The 21,379-nt window shown below is 34.1% G+C and overlaps 1 protein-coding gene across 3 annotated transcripts in view; it reads left to right on the forward strand.

Moving 5' to 3' along the window:
* The window catches only part of FSTL5 (follistatin like 5), a gene marked incomplete at both ends in the record, with an annotated part of 468,907 nt that overhangs the window by 403,313 nt on the left and 44,215 nt on the right, over positions 1–21,379 (forward strand). For all 3 annotated transcript variants that reach the window (XM_084246222.1, XM_084246223.1, XM_084246224.1), the window contains 2 exons: positions 673–822; positions 20,692–20,799. In XM_084246222.1, the coding sequence (XP_084102348.1) occupies positions 673–822; positions 20,692–20,799 (258 nt within the window). The remainder of the gene's footprint in view (positions 1–672; positions 823–20,691; positions 20,800–21,379) is intronic.

Below are 21,379 nucleotides of genomic sequence, written 5' to 3' on the forward strand. Positions count from 1 at the left end.
CATTTTTTCATATGCCTGTTGGCTGTCAAATGATGTGATATTCAACCAGAAGATATTTCTAGGAGAAAAAATAATGACTTGGGCAATGTGAAGCATTTTGTAATATTTAACCTTGATATCAAAAGGAAATGAAATAATAATTCTAAATAATTATACTATTATATTTTTCTAAATTTCTAATTCTCCTTAAATTAAAAGACACCTTCAATTATTTCCTTGGATTATGCAACTTTTGACAAGTCCATGAAAATACCATGTACAACTACTTCTGTCTAGAGAAGCTCTAAATGTAATTTAGTGTGACATTTAATCTATGGTAAAGAAGCTTGAGATTGGGTGCTTTGGCAGGAAAATCTGCATTTGTTATGTCTTCCTGGAATGACTGAGCCATGAAGAAGTGTATCAAATGAAAGAACTATATCTTACTATAAATAAGTAATTAAGGACTTGAAGTTTATTTACACAGGTTTCTATATATATTTAATGATCTCAAACATGTACTATGTATGGTTTTATTTGATCTAACTCTCTCTATATGTATATATATATATACACACACATAAACGTATACATATATAGCTTTTGATGCTGAAAGTAGTAAAGCATCACATTGATTTTACCCATAATATGGCCATACCCATATCACAATTTAATATCTTCATTTTATTACAGGATGAAGTCTGTCCCAAAGCTGAGGGAGATGAAGTTCAGAGGTGTGTGTGGGCCTCAGCTGTGAATGTGAAAGACAAGTTCATATATGTTGCACAGCCAACTTTGAACAGAGTCCTTATTGTTGATGTGCAGTCCCAAAAAGTTATTCAGGTATGAACTAATCCCACTTTTGAAATTGATTTTAAAAACATATCTTTACCAGGTTACTTATGCATTGCTATTTCACTGTCATTGATAAATTGTTTCATCACTTTGATAACTGGAAAACATGTATTTTATGCAAACTCTCATCTCTCTCTTTGCTACTTAAACATAACAAACTAGAGGAGGAATTTAAACATCTTTCATTTCCAAAAATTAGGCTTCCATTAACACATCATAGTATTTACATGACTAGTGCCCCTCCTAGTTGTTTATACTGTTTAGAGAAGGGAGAAACCTACTCAAAGACCAAGTAAGGTATTCCTCCATTATGATTCCAAAAACAGTGTTTAATCACGCATATTTGATTCTTAACAAAATTACAGATGATAGTAAGTTTTACTAAATAAAAGTAGGTTTTATTGGAGTGGCAAGTGATATGTAATAGGTCAATGAAAGGTAACATCTCTAACAAACATTGTCATAGTCAGTTTCCATATTGCCATGGTCGTGGTGATGAGAAATCATTCTGGATTGAGCCATCAAATGTTTAATTCTCTGCTTTCTCTAAGATGGCCCAACATGACCAATCAACTCAAACTCAGTTGCACAATAGCAAGGATCAATGCAGGACTTGTATCTAGGCAATGTGGCTCTTGTACTAAGCCTTTCATGATATGTTCAAAGGAAACAAACAAAATAGCTTTAATAGCTCCACAAATCTCATAAAATTACTTTAAGTATTAGGTCAACTAATGCATTTAAAGCATTTATAGAGATGATGTCATATGGAAGTGCTATATCCCTGTTTACTAACAAATTTCTGGAAGACACTGAAAAGTAACCATTCCTTATAATTTACAGGGTTTTTTAACATAATACTTTTTTAATTGAATATTGAAATAGATATTAGTTCCTCTAATATTGATTAATGACTCGAGCCATAAAAAGTGCTAAAGGGTTAGAAGTTCGAGTTTGTTATAGTAAAAGTTTAACAACTTCACCTAAATTCATCCATTCATCTGTTCATCCAGTCATCTGTTCATCCTATAAACATTATTGGATTTGCTGTCACAAATAAAAGAATAAAAAAGTGTTCCTACAAGGAAGCTCTGGTATCTATACTGTTGAAAACTTGCCAGTAAACAATTAGTCTAATGGTTCAATTTCTTATATGAGAATGTGTAGTACAATAATGAATAAAGGATGAATAATTGTTCTACTAGAAAACTTTAAGCCCTCTAGACTTACAAGTTTCTCATGTATACCCAATCTAATCATCCCATATCTAATGTTAAAATACATTTTGTCCCATATATTTACCATAAACTTCTGTCTTTGATACTGCTAGATTTTGACCAGGCTAAAAAAAAAAAAAAAAAAAAAAAAACTGGGCATCAATCTGAGCAAATCTGTTCTCCTTGTGACTTTGTTATTTAGATAATAAATATTTTTAGGAGTATTGTATTACTTCCTCTAGTCTTCCCTATTGAAAAGTAATCATTCCTTAGATTTCTGTTACCAACAGAAATATTGCCCATTTTTTAAAATTATTTAAATGGAAATATATAACATTCACTATTTATATCTAGCCATTTTGACTGTATATTACAATTGGCAGATCATTTTGTTTTCATGTAGCTATTGTTGAAATTATTCTTTCGTTGTTTGCTGTAAAGAAATTGATTATCGTTGATTCTCTTTTATTGTATAAATTCTGTATGAAAATTCTCTTATCCAGTTTAACTGGTTTAAAACCACAAATCTATATCCTTTGCACATTTGTGGTCATTCACAGAAATGTAGAGGGTGGTGAAAACTTGTTTCTGGACATGCATGTTCACAGCTAGGGTTGAAAATAGAGATAACTGCTATCTTGTTTCATTTTTCATACTGTAAACAAGTGTTCTCTTCATGGTCTATTTAGAGTCACTTTGGTTTTTTTTTTTGTTTTTTGTTTTTGTTTTTTTGAAGTTTTGTGCTTTTGGGGGCAGATTTCTTTTTGAAGTGGCCCCAACATAGCACTGAAATGTAGCCTAAGTTCAAAAAGGTTGTGTGTGATAAGCTTCACTCAGGCATGAGTTGTAGTGATGCTTGACTGTGCGATGTTAATTAATAAACAATATATATCAAAGAGTATTTGACTAGAAATACATAAAACAAGGTTATGTATTGTTTTAGTTAATAAAAAGCATGTGATCATAGGCTCAAAGGAATCCAACTGTATGTTTCTCCTAGGAGCAATAGTTCAGTATTCTGAAATTCAGTGTGTGGTGACTTTCTAAAACAGCTACCACTAATAACAAGAATCAGCTATATTTGAATACATAAGACTTTATTCACACATTTATAGTAGATAGAGAAATTTCAGAAGGAAATATTTATGAGAAAAACTGAAAGTTAACATTTGAACCAAAATGAGTGAGAATATTTTAGATTTTATACTTTATTATAAAATTTTAATGTAAAATTCAATATAATAAACCCACATTAAAGACAAGTGGAATTCAAATAGAAAATAAATCATTATTCAAATATATTTCATGACACCACCAAATATCAAGATAAAATTCAAGTTCAAAATATCAACTCAAAAATTACAGATGAATTATTGTAAGAATAGTAATTTTCTCAGTAACTATAGTGGACAACAAAAGTGAACTAATATTATTAAAAGACTAAGTTGAAATAAAATATATTCTGATATTATGTGGTCAGTGAAAATGTAATTTTAAACCACAGCATAAGTAATTGTGTCATATATACAAAAGAAATTATCTTTATTGGCATCATAAATCAAAATACCTCAACCTGAAACTGCTTCAGTAGTAAGGAAAATTAACTGAGTAGTAAATTTGATGTGATTGTGAACAAATAAATTGGTAAACATGTCATCTTTCAAAATATTAGCTAAGATTCCTTATTATCTTTGGAAATGAAAATAATTTTATTCTATGCATATTTTAAATGTTTATTAATTTCAAGGCCTATCATCATGAAACTTTTGTGTTTGTGAAAAATATGACATACAATGGGAAAAAGAATAAGAAAGACAAAAAGTTATGAATAGAAAAAAGCGGAAATAGAAAAACTTTAAGCAAAATGAAAGAATAAAACCAAATACATCCATAACAAAAATCACTGAGAATTAACTAAAGTAACTAAATGAAAGTTGGAAAGAAATTTGTTAGATCAAATAATGAAGGTTTATCTGTCTGCAAATTGAGATATACCCAAAAATTTGAGAAAAAGGAAAATTTGAAATTTAAGGATTGTAACAGATAATGCAGATGGATAACTATTAAGCAACAAAAACTGGCAAAGCTATATTAGCATCAGCATGAAAAAGGACTTTAAGATACAAAACATTAAGTTAAATTACCTGATAATGATAAAATGATATTTAAAACATATATTCATGTAAGATTGCTTACAATTTTATATATTTTATCGCCATTCAAAATTTTTATATTTCAAAAAATTTATGTTAAAAATTTTGTATTTCAACCGTTGTTAAGCCAACAGACACAATTAGTGCTATAGGTGGTTTAAACAAAACTATCACCATGTTTTATTAACAGATGTTTCTATCCAGAAATGATTAAATATATATGATCTCATCAGGTATAGTGCACCTAATAGTCTCTGAGAGGGACACTAATTCTTGAGGTCTAGTGTTGATTATAAATGTCAACTTCAAATTTTAGAAATACGCCAGTAAGATTCGCTTCTTAAAAAATTAAAATTTTCTTTCAAATTTTCTAAGTTCTCTTTTTTGCAGCCATGTATCATTTCAGTTTGTGAACCTATTTAGGTTATGAGTTTCATAAGTATATCCCTGCTGGGGATAATAACACACCTCTTTATTTGTTTTAACATTACTTTGAAGTGTGTAAATTTTAATCCTCAAATATATGTGCTAAAGGTGAATTGTGAATATGCTACTGTATTTTTATACTTGAAAATACGTCATCTCTTAGAATTTTAAATTCCTTCAAGTTTTCCCTAAAGACATTATGTACATAGTAGGTTTCACACACTTGGATAGCAAACCTTCTGGTTTATAAGTTAATAGTTCAAGTAATATAAGTTTGAAGGCTTTGTTAAGACTATTTATAGGTACTTAAAAATCTAAATTTTGAAAACTTTGTGATGTAAAGCTTTCATTTATATGACAGGACTGAGCACATTCTTAAACTCAACTGCAGAATGTGAAGTTAATTTTGTAAAAAGTAAAATGTTCTTCTCAGTTGGCCATTTTTCTCAACAGAGGTTATATTTGCAGTCAGCATTATTTGTAGCTAAAGGAAGTTGTACTTCCTTATTGTGTGAGATATATATATATATATATATATGTTCATTTACTTACTTCTGACCTCAAGATTTTAAACAGAGCCAACTAAGAATATTAATTATAACAAAATATAAATAATATAATTTATCAGCTCCCAAACATTATAGAAATCACAATATAATTTTCTACAGTGTAGATATAGATGAAACAGTGACATCCTAAAATCAAAATGTGTTATTGTTAAAAAATAAATAAATGAAGAGAAAAGAATACTACACCATTCGTTGCACTATTTCAAGCTTTCTTTTTCAATACAATGAAGTACTTTCTGTTTATGCTATATTCATGTAAGAAACCATATTTCTGATTTCTGTTTCTTGTACCTGACTATGTGCATTGGTCTTAAATGTATTTTAGCACTGGAGATTTAAAAAAAATCAAAACACATTTTTCCATTTTATTGTTAAAATGACAAATATTTTTTAAAAACGTAAGATTTTATAAACTTCATGCTAAAGTATTATTATAGTATCTTGGTGTGTTTGTTCTAATAGATACATCCGTATTATTTCTATCCATATTATTTCTGCAGTTTAAAAAGTAAAAGGTCACAGTTTTTCAATGGAATCTATAACCTTGTGTTGCTTTAAACTTCAATGATTTCAAGTTTTCTTACTATTAAAATTTGTGTGAGCTGGCATACAGGTGATGTTTCCCTGTATTAAAGATTAACTAGTAAACAACTGACCTCATTTTGTCTTCTGTGAAGCAAAATTGGGTTCTGCTCTGATGCAGAAGTGGCTTAGTGAAGCACCTCAGGAGTATTCTTAAGTGTCATCAGCAGTCTCCTCTAGCCATTAGCACGTTATCCTGAGAATCTGCATCATTAGTTTAAATTAGGTTCACTTAATTAGCCAGCTGGTACTCTCCTTGTCAGACTGATAAACAAGCTGTGCTTTCCTGTTGCTTCCAGAATAAGCCCCGAGTTCTGTGTATTTTTGTTGCTGTTATCCATATTTCACCCTTACACCATAAATCATCTTTACAGACGTTGATACAACAGGTCCATGATTACTGTAGCATGCGTTTTAAATGTTTGTATTTGCTGCATCTCCCCTAAATGTTCATGAATTTGTGAACATTCGGTATGTTGGGGTTATGAGGGAGTTAAGGTTTACAGATAGATAAAGAAGAAAAAAAAATCTTCATATTATAAGTAAATTGTGTTCTTAAGTAATGTTTTCAAATATTAGAAAATTCATATTTTATCAATATATTTATAAAGCTAATTCAAATAAAACTTTATTATGATTTATACTATATATATTAATATATCTTTTAAAATGAATAGAATGAGAAGTTAATTTATCAAAATCATGACTGAAAATAGCACATGGGAAATTTAAAAATATGGAATCCAGGATTTGAATGTGTAGAATACTATTATTAAATAATTACAATAACAAAATTGTTGATTGAAAGAAATAACAATATTTAATATTTAATACATTGATAGATATTTGGAAGAAGGCTTGGGACTTAATAATCTAAATATCACACTAGGTAGTGAAGGCTATTGCATATACAAATCATAGCATTTATAATCTGGGAGAGAAAGTTCTAATCTGTAGTGTCAGAACCCTTTATTCAAATAAAGTCTTACAGAATTATTCAGTAGGTCAAAACTGATACACTGCCCAGTCATGATGGGTGTTCCAATAGACTGCCACAAACAAGTTTCATTTCCATGGACTTCTCAAGGCAGAGTTTTAAAATCATTTTTCTAGCAAATTAATACTGGTAACTAAATGCAAATTTATACTAAATAGTAAATTACTATCCTACATAGGTTAATTTTGTGCTAAAAAATGAGCATATATGTAATACTTTTTCACAACACATATACTTGAACATTGTCTATTAACTTAAATAACTTTTCCTGATACTGGATAGTGGCTGCAGAAAAATACAAACATATATAAATCATATATATGATTTATAAAGTGGAAGTGTGTGCAGTGTAAGGGAGATAATGATGACCATCGTGGGAAAGGAATCCTAGGACTTCATTTATATTTATTTTTATCTTAAAATGATAATTAAATTACATTTTATCATATTTAATTTTGGGGCCTATATTAAATATCTGAATCCATCTGTACAGTGGGTATGAAGATGTCTTGAGAAGAAAGCAGGTGTTTTACACAGGGAGGGATCCACATTGGTATCCTTAGTCTTATGTTCACTTATATCTGAACAAAAGGGAAAGCAGTGGTGTAAACATTAACAGAAATTTTATTGTAAACCTTACATAAAAAAGAATTTATGTTTGTAAAGTTTTCAGAAAAATACAACTTTGTTCATAAACCTTGTGCACAGCGTAATTGCTTTGGTTAAATAAAATAATAATGATGATCTTAATAATAATGATTTTGGCATCCTGTTCAATTTTGCAATTTACTTTTCCCCATTAAAGCAGAGTTAGATGTTTGTTAATTATATATTAAGTACTTATAATTACTAGGTATTTTTCTAAGTGCATAGGCTTTATCATGGAACTAAATAAACACAAAAGCCTGGCTTCTTAGAGCCTAGAATGGAGATAGACAATGCAAAATAAGAATAACAAAAATTTAAGTCAAAAAATGAGTAAGGGGTTAAGTGCTATAGGAAAGCATAAGAAGATAGAGCAAGACCAGGTAGGACTAGGAAAGCTAAGGATGAGGGAAAATGCATAAAGAGAAGGCAGGTGTTAAATAAGTATTTAAATAAGTATTAAATAAGGTAGTTAGACTGACCTCACCGAGGAGGTGAGTTCTGTGCAAAGAAGGTGTTTAGAAAGCAGACAGTGGGCTAAATAGGGGAAGAATATTCATATAAATGTCCTCCAAAAGGCAAATGTGCAGTTAGCATGCTGGATGATCAGTAAGGAGGCCAAGGCAGCTGGATAGGAAATAGAAGAGCTGGTAGAAAATTCTGGACTGTCAGGTCAGGTAAAGGCCAGTAGACATTGGAAGGATTTCTGGCTTTTTGTCCCAGGGCAAGAAGGAACATGCTTTTTTTTCCCCCCCGTACATACTTTTTTTTTTTTTAAAGATTTATTTATTTATGCATACAAGAACCGGGGTACAAGCCAGATGTGCGGGAGGGTAAAAGGATTCACCAGAGACAGAGTGGGGAGCAGAACAGGCAAGACAGGAGAGGTCTGCCATGCCATGTGGGATTCTCACAGGCTGGCCGGCAGGGATTAAACCCACGCTGCGTAGGCTGCGGACAGCTTCACAGCACTGTACTCAACAGCCTGTGCTATCAGAGTAGGCCCACTTGTACAAACTTTTTAATTGAGATACAATTAACATAAAACTTGGTGTAAGTTTAAGGTATTTAACATGCTGATTTGACACATGTATATATTGCAATGTGATTACTGTCTTAGCACCAACTAATATCTCTATCACATCACAGGATTATTTCTTTTTTTGTGGCAGGAACAATTAACATCTAGACTCTTAACAATTCTGAAGTTTATAGCACAGTATTGTTGCTTTAGTCTAGAATGACTGCACTGTGTATTAGAGTTCCAGAACTTATTTAGCTACTTGTTGCAAATCTATACCCTTAAACAACATCTCCCCAATCCCCCCCTCAAAAAAAAAGGAACATGCTATAATGATTTGAGCATACTGCTGTTATGATCTAGTTAATGTTTAAAAAAAAAAATACTGACAAATCTGTTGTGAAAGTTGACTAGTGTGAAGTTAGAAGCCGTATGATGGGGCTAGAGATGGCAGAGGTACTGTTCATGATGGTATCAGAGTAGGATGGTACGTTCAATCCTGATTCCTGAGAATGAGAGGTATGGAAGAAAGAATCTTTACAATCCTTCTCACTAAATATGGAGAAACAAACTATTTTATAACATAAGAAAGCTTACAGGTTTAATTATGGCAGGATATTTTTGTTGAGTGTCAAAAACAGTGTCTTTCTCTTTTACAAAACCTGTAATCTAAATTTACTGAGCATGTAAATATCCAGCACTCACAGTAGATATTTTATGAAAGCCAGCATGCCATTTACTCCTCTCAAAACTCAATGCTAATGCTATAAATAGGAAAATATGTTTTTTTGACTGAAGATTAGGTTTTAAAAAGATTGCCCTGAAATGGTTGTTTGGAAATAGTTTTTCATTATTTGATTTTGTTCCTGGAAAACATTTAAATATTTCTGTTGTAAAATATGTCATTTCTGAATATTTGAAAACGTGTAAACACAGTTTCCTCAGAGCTAAATGTTTGCTACATAAAGTAGATCTGGTGTGCTTTTCTTCATTTTAATCTGCATGTCCTCTTCAGTTCTGGTGAGGTTTTATAAACCAAGACCAAAATAAATTACATTTAATACAAAACTTTGAAATGCTGAAAACAAAATATACAAAAATTTTAGAGAACCATTGGAGATTTTTCAAATTATGATGTTGTTTTGAAAATTGTGTGATATATTCCTCCTTCAAACACAAGTATCTATTATATTTGAAGACAATTAATCTCAGGGTGCCTCTGAAAACTCCTGAAACATCATCTCATAAGTTAACATTAAAGCACAGCTTCTGTCTGCTGTTTGTAAAAATCGTTCATACTTTAAGGCTCCATTAAAGTATCACCTCCATTCCTCATCCTTTATCTTACATTGTATTTTTTCCTCTGAATCTCCATGCCATTTGGTCTTTAGTTTTATTTTGTGGCATGCTTCACATTATTTTAATTTCTTTCACCCACTGGCCTGCCAAGCCTTCAAGAACAAAGACTGCTCAGATACTTACTCTTCTAGGTCTCAGTTTTTCAATTTGTAAGTAGGATATTTCACCACTATCAGTAAAACACTAACATGCTAATTGTTATGAAAATACCTCCAGTTCAATTTGTTTTTCTAGAAATAGTAATACTATTACCCTAGTGCTTGAAATTCTGCAGGCACACTCTAAGCATTTCAGAGTAAGCACATCACCTTGTGCAACAACTGTCAATTATGTGCAGAGCGATTCCCACAGTGGGAAGGAAAACTGCATCTCAGTTCTGCTGCTTACTGGATGCATCGAATATGTTTCCCTACACCATTTTACATGGATAGTAACATAAAATACAGATGGTGATATGCTCTTATGAAAGTGACTGGTTGAAATAGAAGCACCTTACAAGAATTGGCAAATTTTCATTCGAATTTGTCATTGATAAAGTTATCTAAGTATCTTTGCTTTTTAGAAACTGTATCCCAACAGTTGAGTAAAAATGAGGTCTTTGTTATTACTGCTTTTGCTTTGTCTTGAACTATATTATCTTTAATATTTTAATGACCTAAAGATTATTCCATTTAAGCTCCAGGCAAAATGGGCTGGCTGTTATAGTCATGCATAGATCAACTTTAACATATAAAAGAGAAAATGTGAAAAATCAAAGGCATCTTATTGCTTTGCTATTAGTGTAATGATTAATGATGGTTCTTTTGCTATAAGTGCATCAAAATTATTGATCAATACATAAAGAATTTAAATGAAACATCTGGCATTCATTTGAGTATAATTAACAAAATACCAGACTAGCTATTCCTTAGACAGTAAAAGCAGTTATATACCCCAAGTTATACCAAGTCATGGGAGAGTGTTCTAGGTTTTTGCAGCAATTTAGTTATTATCAAGCATATTGTCTCCTTTTATTTTTCTTCTGCCGAATACTCAAAGTGTTGGCTTTGCCTTCTCATGCTTCTGTTGATGGCCTCAAAAATTATTTTAGAAATTGAAGTTTAATATCCTCATATGACAGAATGCGAAGGAGAAAAGCATCTGAAGCCACAAGAAAGTGATAGTATGGCTCAAGGAAACCTCCTGCTGATACGGTCTCTTTGATGAAAATTCAGTATCTGTCTCATAAATCACTAATCATATTGTTACGATGCATAATCTAAATATGCCATGTCACCATTCGGTCACTGTAGAAGCTAGAAACTTAATATCTGTCAAAGGGAGATGGGATTAGTCTTTGGCTTGATTCTCTGGTGTTTGCCAACTGAGCTTCCTTTCCTGATAAATAGCTGCCCCGATCCCAAAACACTAATACGGTTTCACTATGCAGGAAGAAAAGACTGAGAACACTGATACAGGAATATTTCTATGGGTTATTGTGATTTTTTTTTTCCTTTTTTATTTTTTTTTAATTTTTTACATCATTGTTCATTCTTAAACAATATTTGCTTCCCCCTGCCCCCTCATGTGTAGTCCCCATAGAGTTTCCTTCCCCAGTGCACCCGTGCACCATCACCTCAGTCCCCTGTGCTCCTCCCTCCCTCTGATCCCTCTCCCTCCTCCTCACCTGCAGGATGTCTCTGGTTTATAATTGTCCATTTTTGCTTTGTTATGTTTTGTACTGTTATTATTTTTTGATGTCTTATTTGGTTCCCCTATATTCCTGCTATAAGTGAAACCATGTGATATTTTTCTTTTTCCTTCTGGCTTGTTTCACTGAGCATAATTCCTTCTAGCTCCATCCATGCTCCTGCAAATGGCATGAGTTTATCTTTTTTGATTGCTGAATAATATTCCATTGTGTGTATATGCCACAGCTTCTTGACCCTGTCATCTATTTGTGGGCATTTGTGTTGTTTCCAGGTTTTACCTATTGTAAATAGTGCTGCAATAAATATAGGTGTACAGGTAGGTGTTCTTTTGAATCAATGTGTTTGTGTCTTTTGGGTAGATCCCTAGGAGTGTGATTGCTGGGTCATAGGGTAGCTCCATTTTTAGTAGACCGAGGAAACTCCAGACAGCTTTCCATAGTGGTTGGACCGGTTTGCACTTCCACCAGCAATGTAGGAGATTTCCTTTTCACTAGATCTTCTCCAACATTTGTTGTTGCTTGTTTTTTTGATATGTGCCATTCTTACTGGTGTAAGGTGTATCTCAATGTGGTTTTGATTTGCATTTCCCCAATTATAATGGATGTTGAACATTTTTTCATATGCCTATTGGCCATTTGCATTTCCTCTTTGGAGAAATGTCTTTTGAGTTCTTCCACCCATTTCTTGACTGGATTGTTTACTTTGTTTTTGTTGAGTCCTGAGAGTTCTTTGCATATCTTTGTGATCAGTCCCTTATCAGTTGAATGGAGTGCAAAGATTTTTACCAATCATTGGGGTAGCTCTCTGTTTTAGTTAATGTATTTTGCTGTATAGAAGCTTTTCAGTTTGATGTAATCCCAGGTGTCTATCTTTTCCTTGACTTTCTTTGCTTTGGGTGAGGAGTCTTTAAATATGTTTTTGAATGTATGTCTTGTAGTGTTTTACCTATATTTTTTATTGTGTATTTTATGGTTTCAGGTCTTATATCCAGTTCTTTTATTAATTTTGAGTTGATTTTTGTGGATGGTGAGAGGTAGTGGTCTAGTTTCATTTTTTTGCATGTGATGGTCCAGTTTTTCCAGCACTATTCATTGAACAAACTGTCTGTGTTCCATTGCATATTCTTTGCTCCTTTGTCAAAGATCAGCTGTCGATATAAGTATGTTTTATTTCTGGGCTCTCTATTTGGTTCCATTGGTCTGTGTATCTGTTTATGTTCCAATGCCATGGTTTTGTAGTATTGCTTGAAGTTTGGAAGTGTGATGCCTCCTTTCTCCTTTGTTTTCATCAGTAGGACTTTGGATATTCGTGGTGTTTTGTGGTTCCATATGAATTTCATCAGTATGTTCTATTTCTTTGAAGAATGTCATTGAGATATTTATTGGAATAGCATTGAATCTGTTCATTGCTTTTGCTTTTTGTTGATGTGTTAGATTATACTGATGGATTTTTGTATGTTGAACCATCCTTGTGCTCCTGGAATGAATCCCACTTGATCTGGTGTATCATTCCTCTGATGCATTGTTGGATTCTGTTGGCAAGGATTTTGTGGAGGATTTTTGCATCAGTGTTCATTATGGGGATTGGCCTGCAATTTTCTTTTATTGTGCTGTCTTTGTTTGGTTTTGGTATTAATGGTATTAATTAATTAGCTTTGTAGAATGTATCTTGTAGTATTCCTTCTTTTTCAATTTTTTGAAAGAGTTTGTGTAGGATAGGCTCTAATACACTGCTGAATGTTTGGCATAATTCATTTATGAAGCCATCTGGACCTGGGCTTTTGTTTTTGGGGATCACTTTGATTACTGCCTCAATTTTGCTGTTTGTAATTGGTCTGTTTAGTTGTTCTATTTCTTCTTTGTCCAGCTTTGGAAGATTGTATTGTTCTAGGAAGTTGTCCACCAATGTCTTCTAGGATGTTGGATTTGTTTGCATATAAGTGTTCATAGTAATCTCTGATTATTCTTTTTATTTCTACAGTCTGTTGTGATTGCTCGTCTTTCATTTATAATCCTATTTATATGTGTTTTCTCCTGTTTTTTTTTTTTTTTCTTTGTGAGCCTGGCTAGAGGTTTGTCTATATTGTTTATTTTTTCAGAGAACCAACTTTTGGTTTCATTGATCTTTTGGATTGTTTTTTTTTTTTTTCTTTCCATTTTGTTTATTTCTGCTTTGATTTTTATTATTTCCTTTCTTCTACTGGCTTGAGGGTTTTTGTTGTTCTTTTTCTAGCTCTTTGAGATGTGAGATTAGGTTGTTTCTTTGAGTTCTTTCTTATTTCTTGATGTGAGCCTGTACTGCTATATATTTTCCTTTTATTACTGCTTTTACTGCATCCCATACATTCTGGAAAGTGATGTCCTCCTTGTTGTTCAACTCAAAGTATTTTTTTTTTAATTTCTTGTTTGATCTCCTCATTAGTCCAGTGGTCTTCCAGTAGTGTGGGTTTCAGTCTCCAAAGTGGGAGGGTGCCTTGTTTTCTTTTCATGATTTCTAGTTTGATGTCTTTATGATCAGAGTAGATAGTTGGAATGATTTTGAACTCCATGTATCTGTTGATGTTTGTCTTGTGGCCCAGTTGTGATCAATTCTGGAGAATGATCTGTGTGTGCTTGAGAAAAATGTGTACTCAGATTTTTGGGGGGGCAATTTCCTATAGATGTCTGTTAAGTCCATGAGTTCTATATCTTTATTTAGGGCTCTAGTGTCTTTGCTTATTTTTTGTCTTGTTGATCTGTCCATTGGTGAGAGTTGAAGTCTCCCACTATATATGTATTTTCTTTAATGTCTGTTTTCAGATCTGACAATAATTGTCTAATATATTTTGGTGTTCCTTCATTTGGTGAGTATATGTTGATGAGTATTATTTCTTCCTGGTATATCATCTCTTTGATCATAATGTAGTGTCCCTATTTGTCTCTTTTTACCTTTTTTAATTTGAAGTATTTTTCATCTGATATAAGTAGCTGTTCCTGCCTTCTTTTTTGATCCATTTGCTTGTAGGGTTGTTTTCCCAACTTTTGCTATCAGTCTATATTTATCTTTTGTGGTTTAATGTGTTTCCTAGAGACAGCAGAAGAATGGATTTTGTTTTTTTGTTTTTTTTAATCCAGCCTGCTATTCTGTGTCTTTTTATTGGTGAGTTTAATCCATTTACATTTAGAGTTAATATTGACATGTTGGCATCTGTGTTTGCCATTTTGTTTGTCTTCTTTGTGATTTTATTTCTTGCTTTATTCTATTCTTCTTGTTCATTCCTCTGTTGTTTTTGGCTTTAGGAGTTTCTGTTTGTCTGAGAAGATCCATATTTTTTTCTTTATAGAGGAAGGCCAGATTTGCAGGGTAAAGTACTATTGGTTGGCATTTTCTGTGTTGAAGTTTGTTGAATATGTTAGTCCATTCTCTTCTTTCCTGTAGTATTTCTTCAGAGAAGTCTGAAGTTAACCTGATTGGTTTTCCTTTATAAATTTTCTGTTTCTTCCTCCTTGAAGAAGTCATTGTTTTTTTCCTTGTCTTGGACTCTTACAAGCTTTACTATTAAGTTTCTTTCTGTAGTTTTCTTTTCATTGTGGCAATTGGGTTTCTTCTCTCTTCTTGTATGTCTATATTCTCCTTTTTCATGCTTCGGAAGTTTTCTTCAATTATCTCCTTGAATAATTTCTCAGTTCTTTGTCTCTCTCCTCACCTTCTGGAATGCCTATAATTCTTACATTTCCTATCTCATGAAGTCTGATGATTGTCGAATAATGTCTTCATTCTTTTCCCTTTGCACTTCTCTCTCCCTTTCTCTTTTGTCTCTTTTTATTACTGTATCTTCAAGAGTACTGATCCATTCTTCCATTTCATCAATTCTGTTTTCATTGATTTTCCCAGAGTTCTTTATCTCCTCTAGTAATCTTTTAATCTCCTGCATTTCTTGTCTTTCCTATCTTGGGGTGTCAGTTTCATTCTTCAGTTCAGTGATTATTTGTCTCAAATCATTTTTTTCCTTTTCATTTTAGTTCATCTATTTAATCATGATGATCATTTTTTTTAATAAATTTTATTGTTATATTCCCCATACAATTGCAGCCCCCCCATTCTGACCCCAATCCCTCCCCTCCGGCCCCCCTAAAATTGTCTCTGGTTCATAGTTATTTGTTGATTTTGATTTTCACTTTCTTATAGTTATTCATTTTCCTGGTCCCTTATTTACGTTTTCTAGATTCCTGCTATGAGTGAGACCATCCGGTATTTTTCTTTTTCTTTTTGGCTTATTTCGCTGAGCATGATCCCTTCCAGCGCCATCCATGTTGCTGCAAATTGCATGTGTTTATCTTTTTTGAATGCTGAGTAATATTCCATGGTATATATGTACCACATCTTCTTGATCCAGTCATCTATTTTTGGGCATTTGGGCTGTTTCCAAAGCTTAGCTATTGTAAACAGTGCTGCTATAAACATAGGGGTGCAGGTGCTCTTTGGAATTGATGTTTCTGTGTCCTTTGGGTAAATACCTAGGAGTGGAATTGCTGGATCATATGGAAGCTCTATGTTTAGTAGGTCCAGAAATCTCCACACAGCTTTCCACAGTGGTTGGACAAGTTTGCACTCCCACCAACAGTGCAGAAGAGTTCCTTTTTCTCCACACCCTCGCCAACATTTGTTGTTGCTAGTTTTTTTTAATATGTGCCATTCTCACTGGTGTAAGATGGTATCTCATGGTAGTTTTGATTTGCATTTCCCTGATGGCAAGTGATGTTGAACATTTTTTCATATGCCTGTTGGCCATTTGCATTTCCTCTTCAGAGAAGTTTCTTTTTAGCTCTTCTGCCCATTTTTTGACTGGATTATTTTCTTTGCTGTTGTTGAGTCTCATCAGCTATTTGCAGATTTTTGTGATCAGTCCTTTATCATTAGTGTTGGGGGCAAAAATGTTCTCCCAGTTGGTGGGGTTTCTCTTTGTTTTTGTTATTGTCTCTTTTGCTGTGCAAAAGCTCTTTAATTTGATGTAGTCCCAGCTGTTTATCTTTGCCTTCACTATCACTGCTTTGGGTGATGTGTCTGTAAAGATGTCTTTGATGTGCAAATCACGTAGTGTTTTGCCTATATTTCCTTCTATATATTTTATGGTTTCAGGTCTTATGTCTAGTTCTTTAATCCATTTTGAGTTGATTTTTGTGTATGGTGTGAGGTAGTGGTCAAGCTTCATTCTTTTGCATGTAGCGACCCAGTTTTCCCAGCACCATTTATTGAACAAACTTTCTTTGCTCCAATGCATAGTCTTTGCTCCTTTGTCAAAGATTAGTTGACCATAAATCTGTGGGTTTATTTCTGGATTTTCTATTCGATTCCATTGGTCTGTATGTCTGTTCTTGTTCCAATACCATGCAGTTTTGATGATTATGGCTTTGTAGTATAGTTTGAAGTCTGGGAGTCTGATGCCTCCATTCCCTTCTTTTTTTTTCAGGAGAGCTTTGGCTATTCGGGGTTTTTTGTGATTCCATATGAATTTCATCAATAATTGTTCTATTTCTTCGAAGAATGACATTGAAATTTTGATTGGAATAGCATTGAATCTGTATATTGCTTTTGGAAGGATGGCCATTTTAATAATGTTTATTCTTCCAATCCATGAGCAGGGGATGTCTCTCCATTTCTTTGTGTCTTCTTCTATTTCTTTTAACAGTGTTTTATAGTTTTCTTTGTATAGGTCCTTTACCTCTTTTGTTAGATTTATTCCCAAATATTTGATTTTTTTTTGTTTCAATAACAAAAGTGATGTTTTTTTTGATTTCTTCTTCTTCAGATTTATTGTTTGTGTATAGGAAGGCTACTGACTTTTGCGTGTTGATTTTGTATCCTGCCACTTTACTGAACTGATTGATGAGTTGAATTAGCTTTTCTGTGGAGTTTTTGGGGTTCTCTATGTATAATATCATATCGTCTGCAAATAGTGATAGTTTGACTTCTTCTTTTCCTATTTGGATTCCTTGGATGTCTTTCTCTTGTCTTATTGCCCTGGCTAGGACTTCCAGTATTATATTGAAAAGCAGTGGTGAGAGTGGACATCCTTGTCTTGTTCCAGATCTTAATGGAATTGCTTTCAGCTTTTCACCATTGAGAATGATACTGGCTGTTGGCTTGTCATAGATGGCCTTTATGATGTTGAGGTATGTTCCTTGTATCCCAAGAATTTCAAGGGCTTTTATCATGAATGGGTGTTGCACTTTGTCGAAAGCTTTCTCAGCATCTATTGATATTATCATATGGTTTTTATATTTCTTTTTGTTGATGTGTTGGATAACGTTGATTGATTTTCGGATGTTAAACCATCCTTGTGCCCCTGGAATGAATCCTACTTGGTCGTGGTGAATTATCTTATGGATACATTGTTGGATTCTGATGGCTAAAATTTTATTGAGGATTTTTGCATCAGTGTTCATTAGGGAGATTGGCCTGTAGTTTTCCTTTTTTGTGTTGTCCTTGTTCGGTTTTGGTATTAGTGTAATGTTGGCTTCATAGAACGTGTTTGGTATTGTCCCTTCCTTCTCAATTTTTTGGAAGAGTTTGTGAAGGATAGGCACTAATTCATCTCTGAATGTTTGGTAGAATTCATTTGTAAATCCATCAGGTCCTGGGCTTTTGTTTTTGGGGAGGTTTTTGATTACCATTTCAATTTCGCTAACAGGCCAAAAGTTCTTCCATGTCATTTTTGAGCTCTGGTAACCGTTTTTTCTTTTTGTGGTGTGTCCTCCTCCTGCAGGCTTGCTTGATTATTTATATTTTTCCTTCTCCCTGCTGTTTGCTTTGTAATTAGTTCTATGTGTTGGGACATTGTGCCACTGGTGTTGGCGGGCATCTCTTTGGGGTGCTCCTTCAGTGGTTTCAAAAACTGTTTACCAGACCAAGTCCAGCACTGTATGCAAAATTCCACCAGGGTGTTGACTGCTGTGTAGCTTGGCACTGTCCCTTAAAGGTCCCTCCCTCTGTATTTACTCAGTTCCAACAGGGAGTCAACTAGTTGGTGGTTTTGTTGTGGTCACTAGGTGGTGCCAGAGACCTGTACATGCTGACCTGTGTTTTTTCCCAGTGGTTCTCTGAGAAATGGAGGTGGGGAGGGCAGCACCTCAATACAGGGCTATTGTTCACGCTGAGTGCTGTGTCTGCCCCGTGTTCATCTGGTGCTGTGCCCACAGCTGTATGGATTCCACACCCTGAATTCTGCGCTCTAGGTCTCAGGTCCAGGCCTATCAGATCCAAAACACTGGCTGTCACCCTGTGCAGTGCCCACTGTTAAGGGTGCACCCCACACCCCGGATTCTGCACATGGCTCTCAGTTCCAAAATGGAGTCTTGCTCCACATCTTGTTTCCCTTCTTACCCCCATTTGCATGGCTCACCCCCTCTCAGAGCGGAGGGTAGTTTTGGGGCCCCTAGCTTCCAGCTATCAGGAAGTTGGTGATTTTGTTCTGATCACTAGGTGGCACCAGAGATATTTCCTAGTATCCTTCCAGAACTGTGATTTTCCCCCTCTGGGGAACAGAGTGGGGGTGGCGTGGAGTGCCTCAACGGTGTGCGGGAGCTGTGTCTGCCCTCTGCCCCGCCATCGTGGGGATTCCACACCCTGAATTTCGTGCACCATTTCTCAGTTCCAAAGCCCTCAGATCCAGGACATGGGCAGTATCCCAGTTCAGTGTCCTCAGAAATGGTGCTTTTGCACCCTGCTCCCCTGTCTGGGCACCTGGTTTTTGATTACTCAGTGAGGGTCATTAACCTCAGTGTCTATTCCTGCACATCTCCCCACAAACCTAGGTTGTGGACACAGGGACCCGGGCAGCCGTGATCCAACTATGCTTTTTGAGCAAGGGCGTGCTTTTCCACACAAGCTTACCAGCTGTCCTTGGGCTATTTGCAGGTCTCTCCATGGAGTCTTATCTTCTTCTAATGGTGCCCAGAGCCGTTTGCTCACCACCGGGGCAATTCCCGTATGGTTCTCCACAGTTCCCATTTGCGGGTTGTGGTGCTTGCAGTAGTTACTTTCCACTCACTGTCCTGCTTGATCTCTAATTTGTTCTTTTTTTGTTGTTGTTTTGTTTGTTTTCTCCTTTCTGTTGGTTGGAATGTGCCAGCAATGTGGTGGGCAAGGGTAGCAGGGTTCTGAGCTTTCTTATCTTTTTCATTCTCTTTTATGGCTACTTTCCTCTTTGGGCAGTTTACCAGAGTTGCCTGTTTATCTTCTGTGTCCTGGTTCTCAGAGGACACAAGAATTGTGAATTTTAAATAGGTAAATGAAGGCCAAGTTTTAAGAAGCAAAATTCCTTAGTTAGACTATACCGCCAGCATGTCAGTTAAAATATGAATCTCTTGGTCCATCCTGAACTGTAGCTTACCTTTAAGGATACATTGAGAAGAGGATTCCATTATGAATTAAGCCTGGGAAATTCTTTAAGGATGTAAGACAAAGCTTTGGAAAGAAATATGTTTGAGATCAGAGAAAGGTGGTTTTATTGAATACTACTTATGTTATAACATTAGAATATATGTACAACTATATACTAGAGGAAAGTACCTTTAAAAGCTGTTAGCTCATAATGAATGTATAACTTGAAATTAAGGTGCATTAAATAACTTCCAGGCAACATTGTTTTCTGAAGTTTATTTTAAGTAAATTTTAAATATTACAAATATTAGTAGAAAAACACATTTACCATGTTAAATATGGTGTGATAAATTGTTTCTCCTCCTTTCTGTGGTTTTAGATTCCTCATTAGGGGAGCTAAACTAAGGAATAGCTTCTTAGAGTTACAACTGTACATCCAGTTATTGGAGTTATGGCATTAAAGATGAATCCATTTCCATGACCAACACTCTGTTGGAGAAACCTAATAATATCATAAACATAGTTCTCACCTGCTTTCAACAAATGATTAAAATTCACATATTAATCATTAATATTTTGAGTTTTAAATATTTCTCCAAACAGTTTACATAGAAAACAAATAAACACAAGAAGATATACAATTGTGCAGATAATAAGCAAACATAGTTCTGAGTGAAGTATCATAGTTCTATATTAATCAAATAAAATTTATAAAAACATGTAATTGGCAATTCAAGTGTTTGAACTAAGCTCTTGGATTCTTCCATAATTCTGACCTAATTTTCAACTATTATTTTATTCTGTAATCATTTTGTTTCAACTCTTATTTATTACAGGCAGTGAGCACAGACCCTGTCCCAGTTAAATTACATTATGACAAATCACATGATCAAGTCTGGGTGCTAAGCTGGGGTACCATGGAAAAGACTTCTCCAACACTACAGGTAAGTGCCATTACGCATATTAGAGAAAATTATGTCTGAATATTTAGATGTGATCATTAGATATTTAAAACCATGTAATAATAATTTCCTTCCATCTAAAACTGCTGCTATAAGGGAGAAAAAGTTATTACCTACACTCTGCAATTTCCTTTCTTCCTCCAATTTTCATAATTTCCTTGCTTCCATCTCCTTTTTCAAGGTGGGACCCAAAGGGTAGGACCTGTGGTGGTGCCCAGGAGAGGTAATCAGAGAACATGAAGCAGACCTCCATTTTTCTACAACAGATAGTTGATAGTATTTTATTATCAGAGCACAGAGTCATTTGCAATTGGGGAACATGTGGTACCAATTTTGTCATTTACTTCTCTTTTGAAGTTATATGAGAACTTAACAAATATATATATATATATATATATATAGAGAGAGAGAGAGAGAGAGAGAGAGAGCTCAGTCTTAACCTAATAATCTACCACTTCCTGCTTAATTCCAGTACATACATATATGTATGTGTATATGTGTATATATATATATATATGTGTGTGTGTGTGTGTATTTATATATATATAAAGCTAAAGTTACC

Source organism: Talpa europaea (assembly GCF_964194135.1).
Source record: "Talpa europaea genome assembly, chromosome: 10".
NCBI classification, from domain to species: Eukaryota; Metazoa; Chordata; class Mammalia; order Eulipotyphla; family Talpidae; genus Talpa; species Talpa europaea.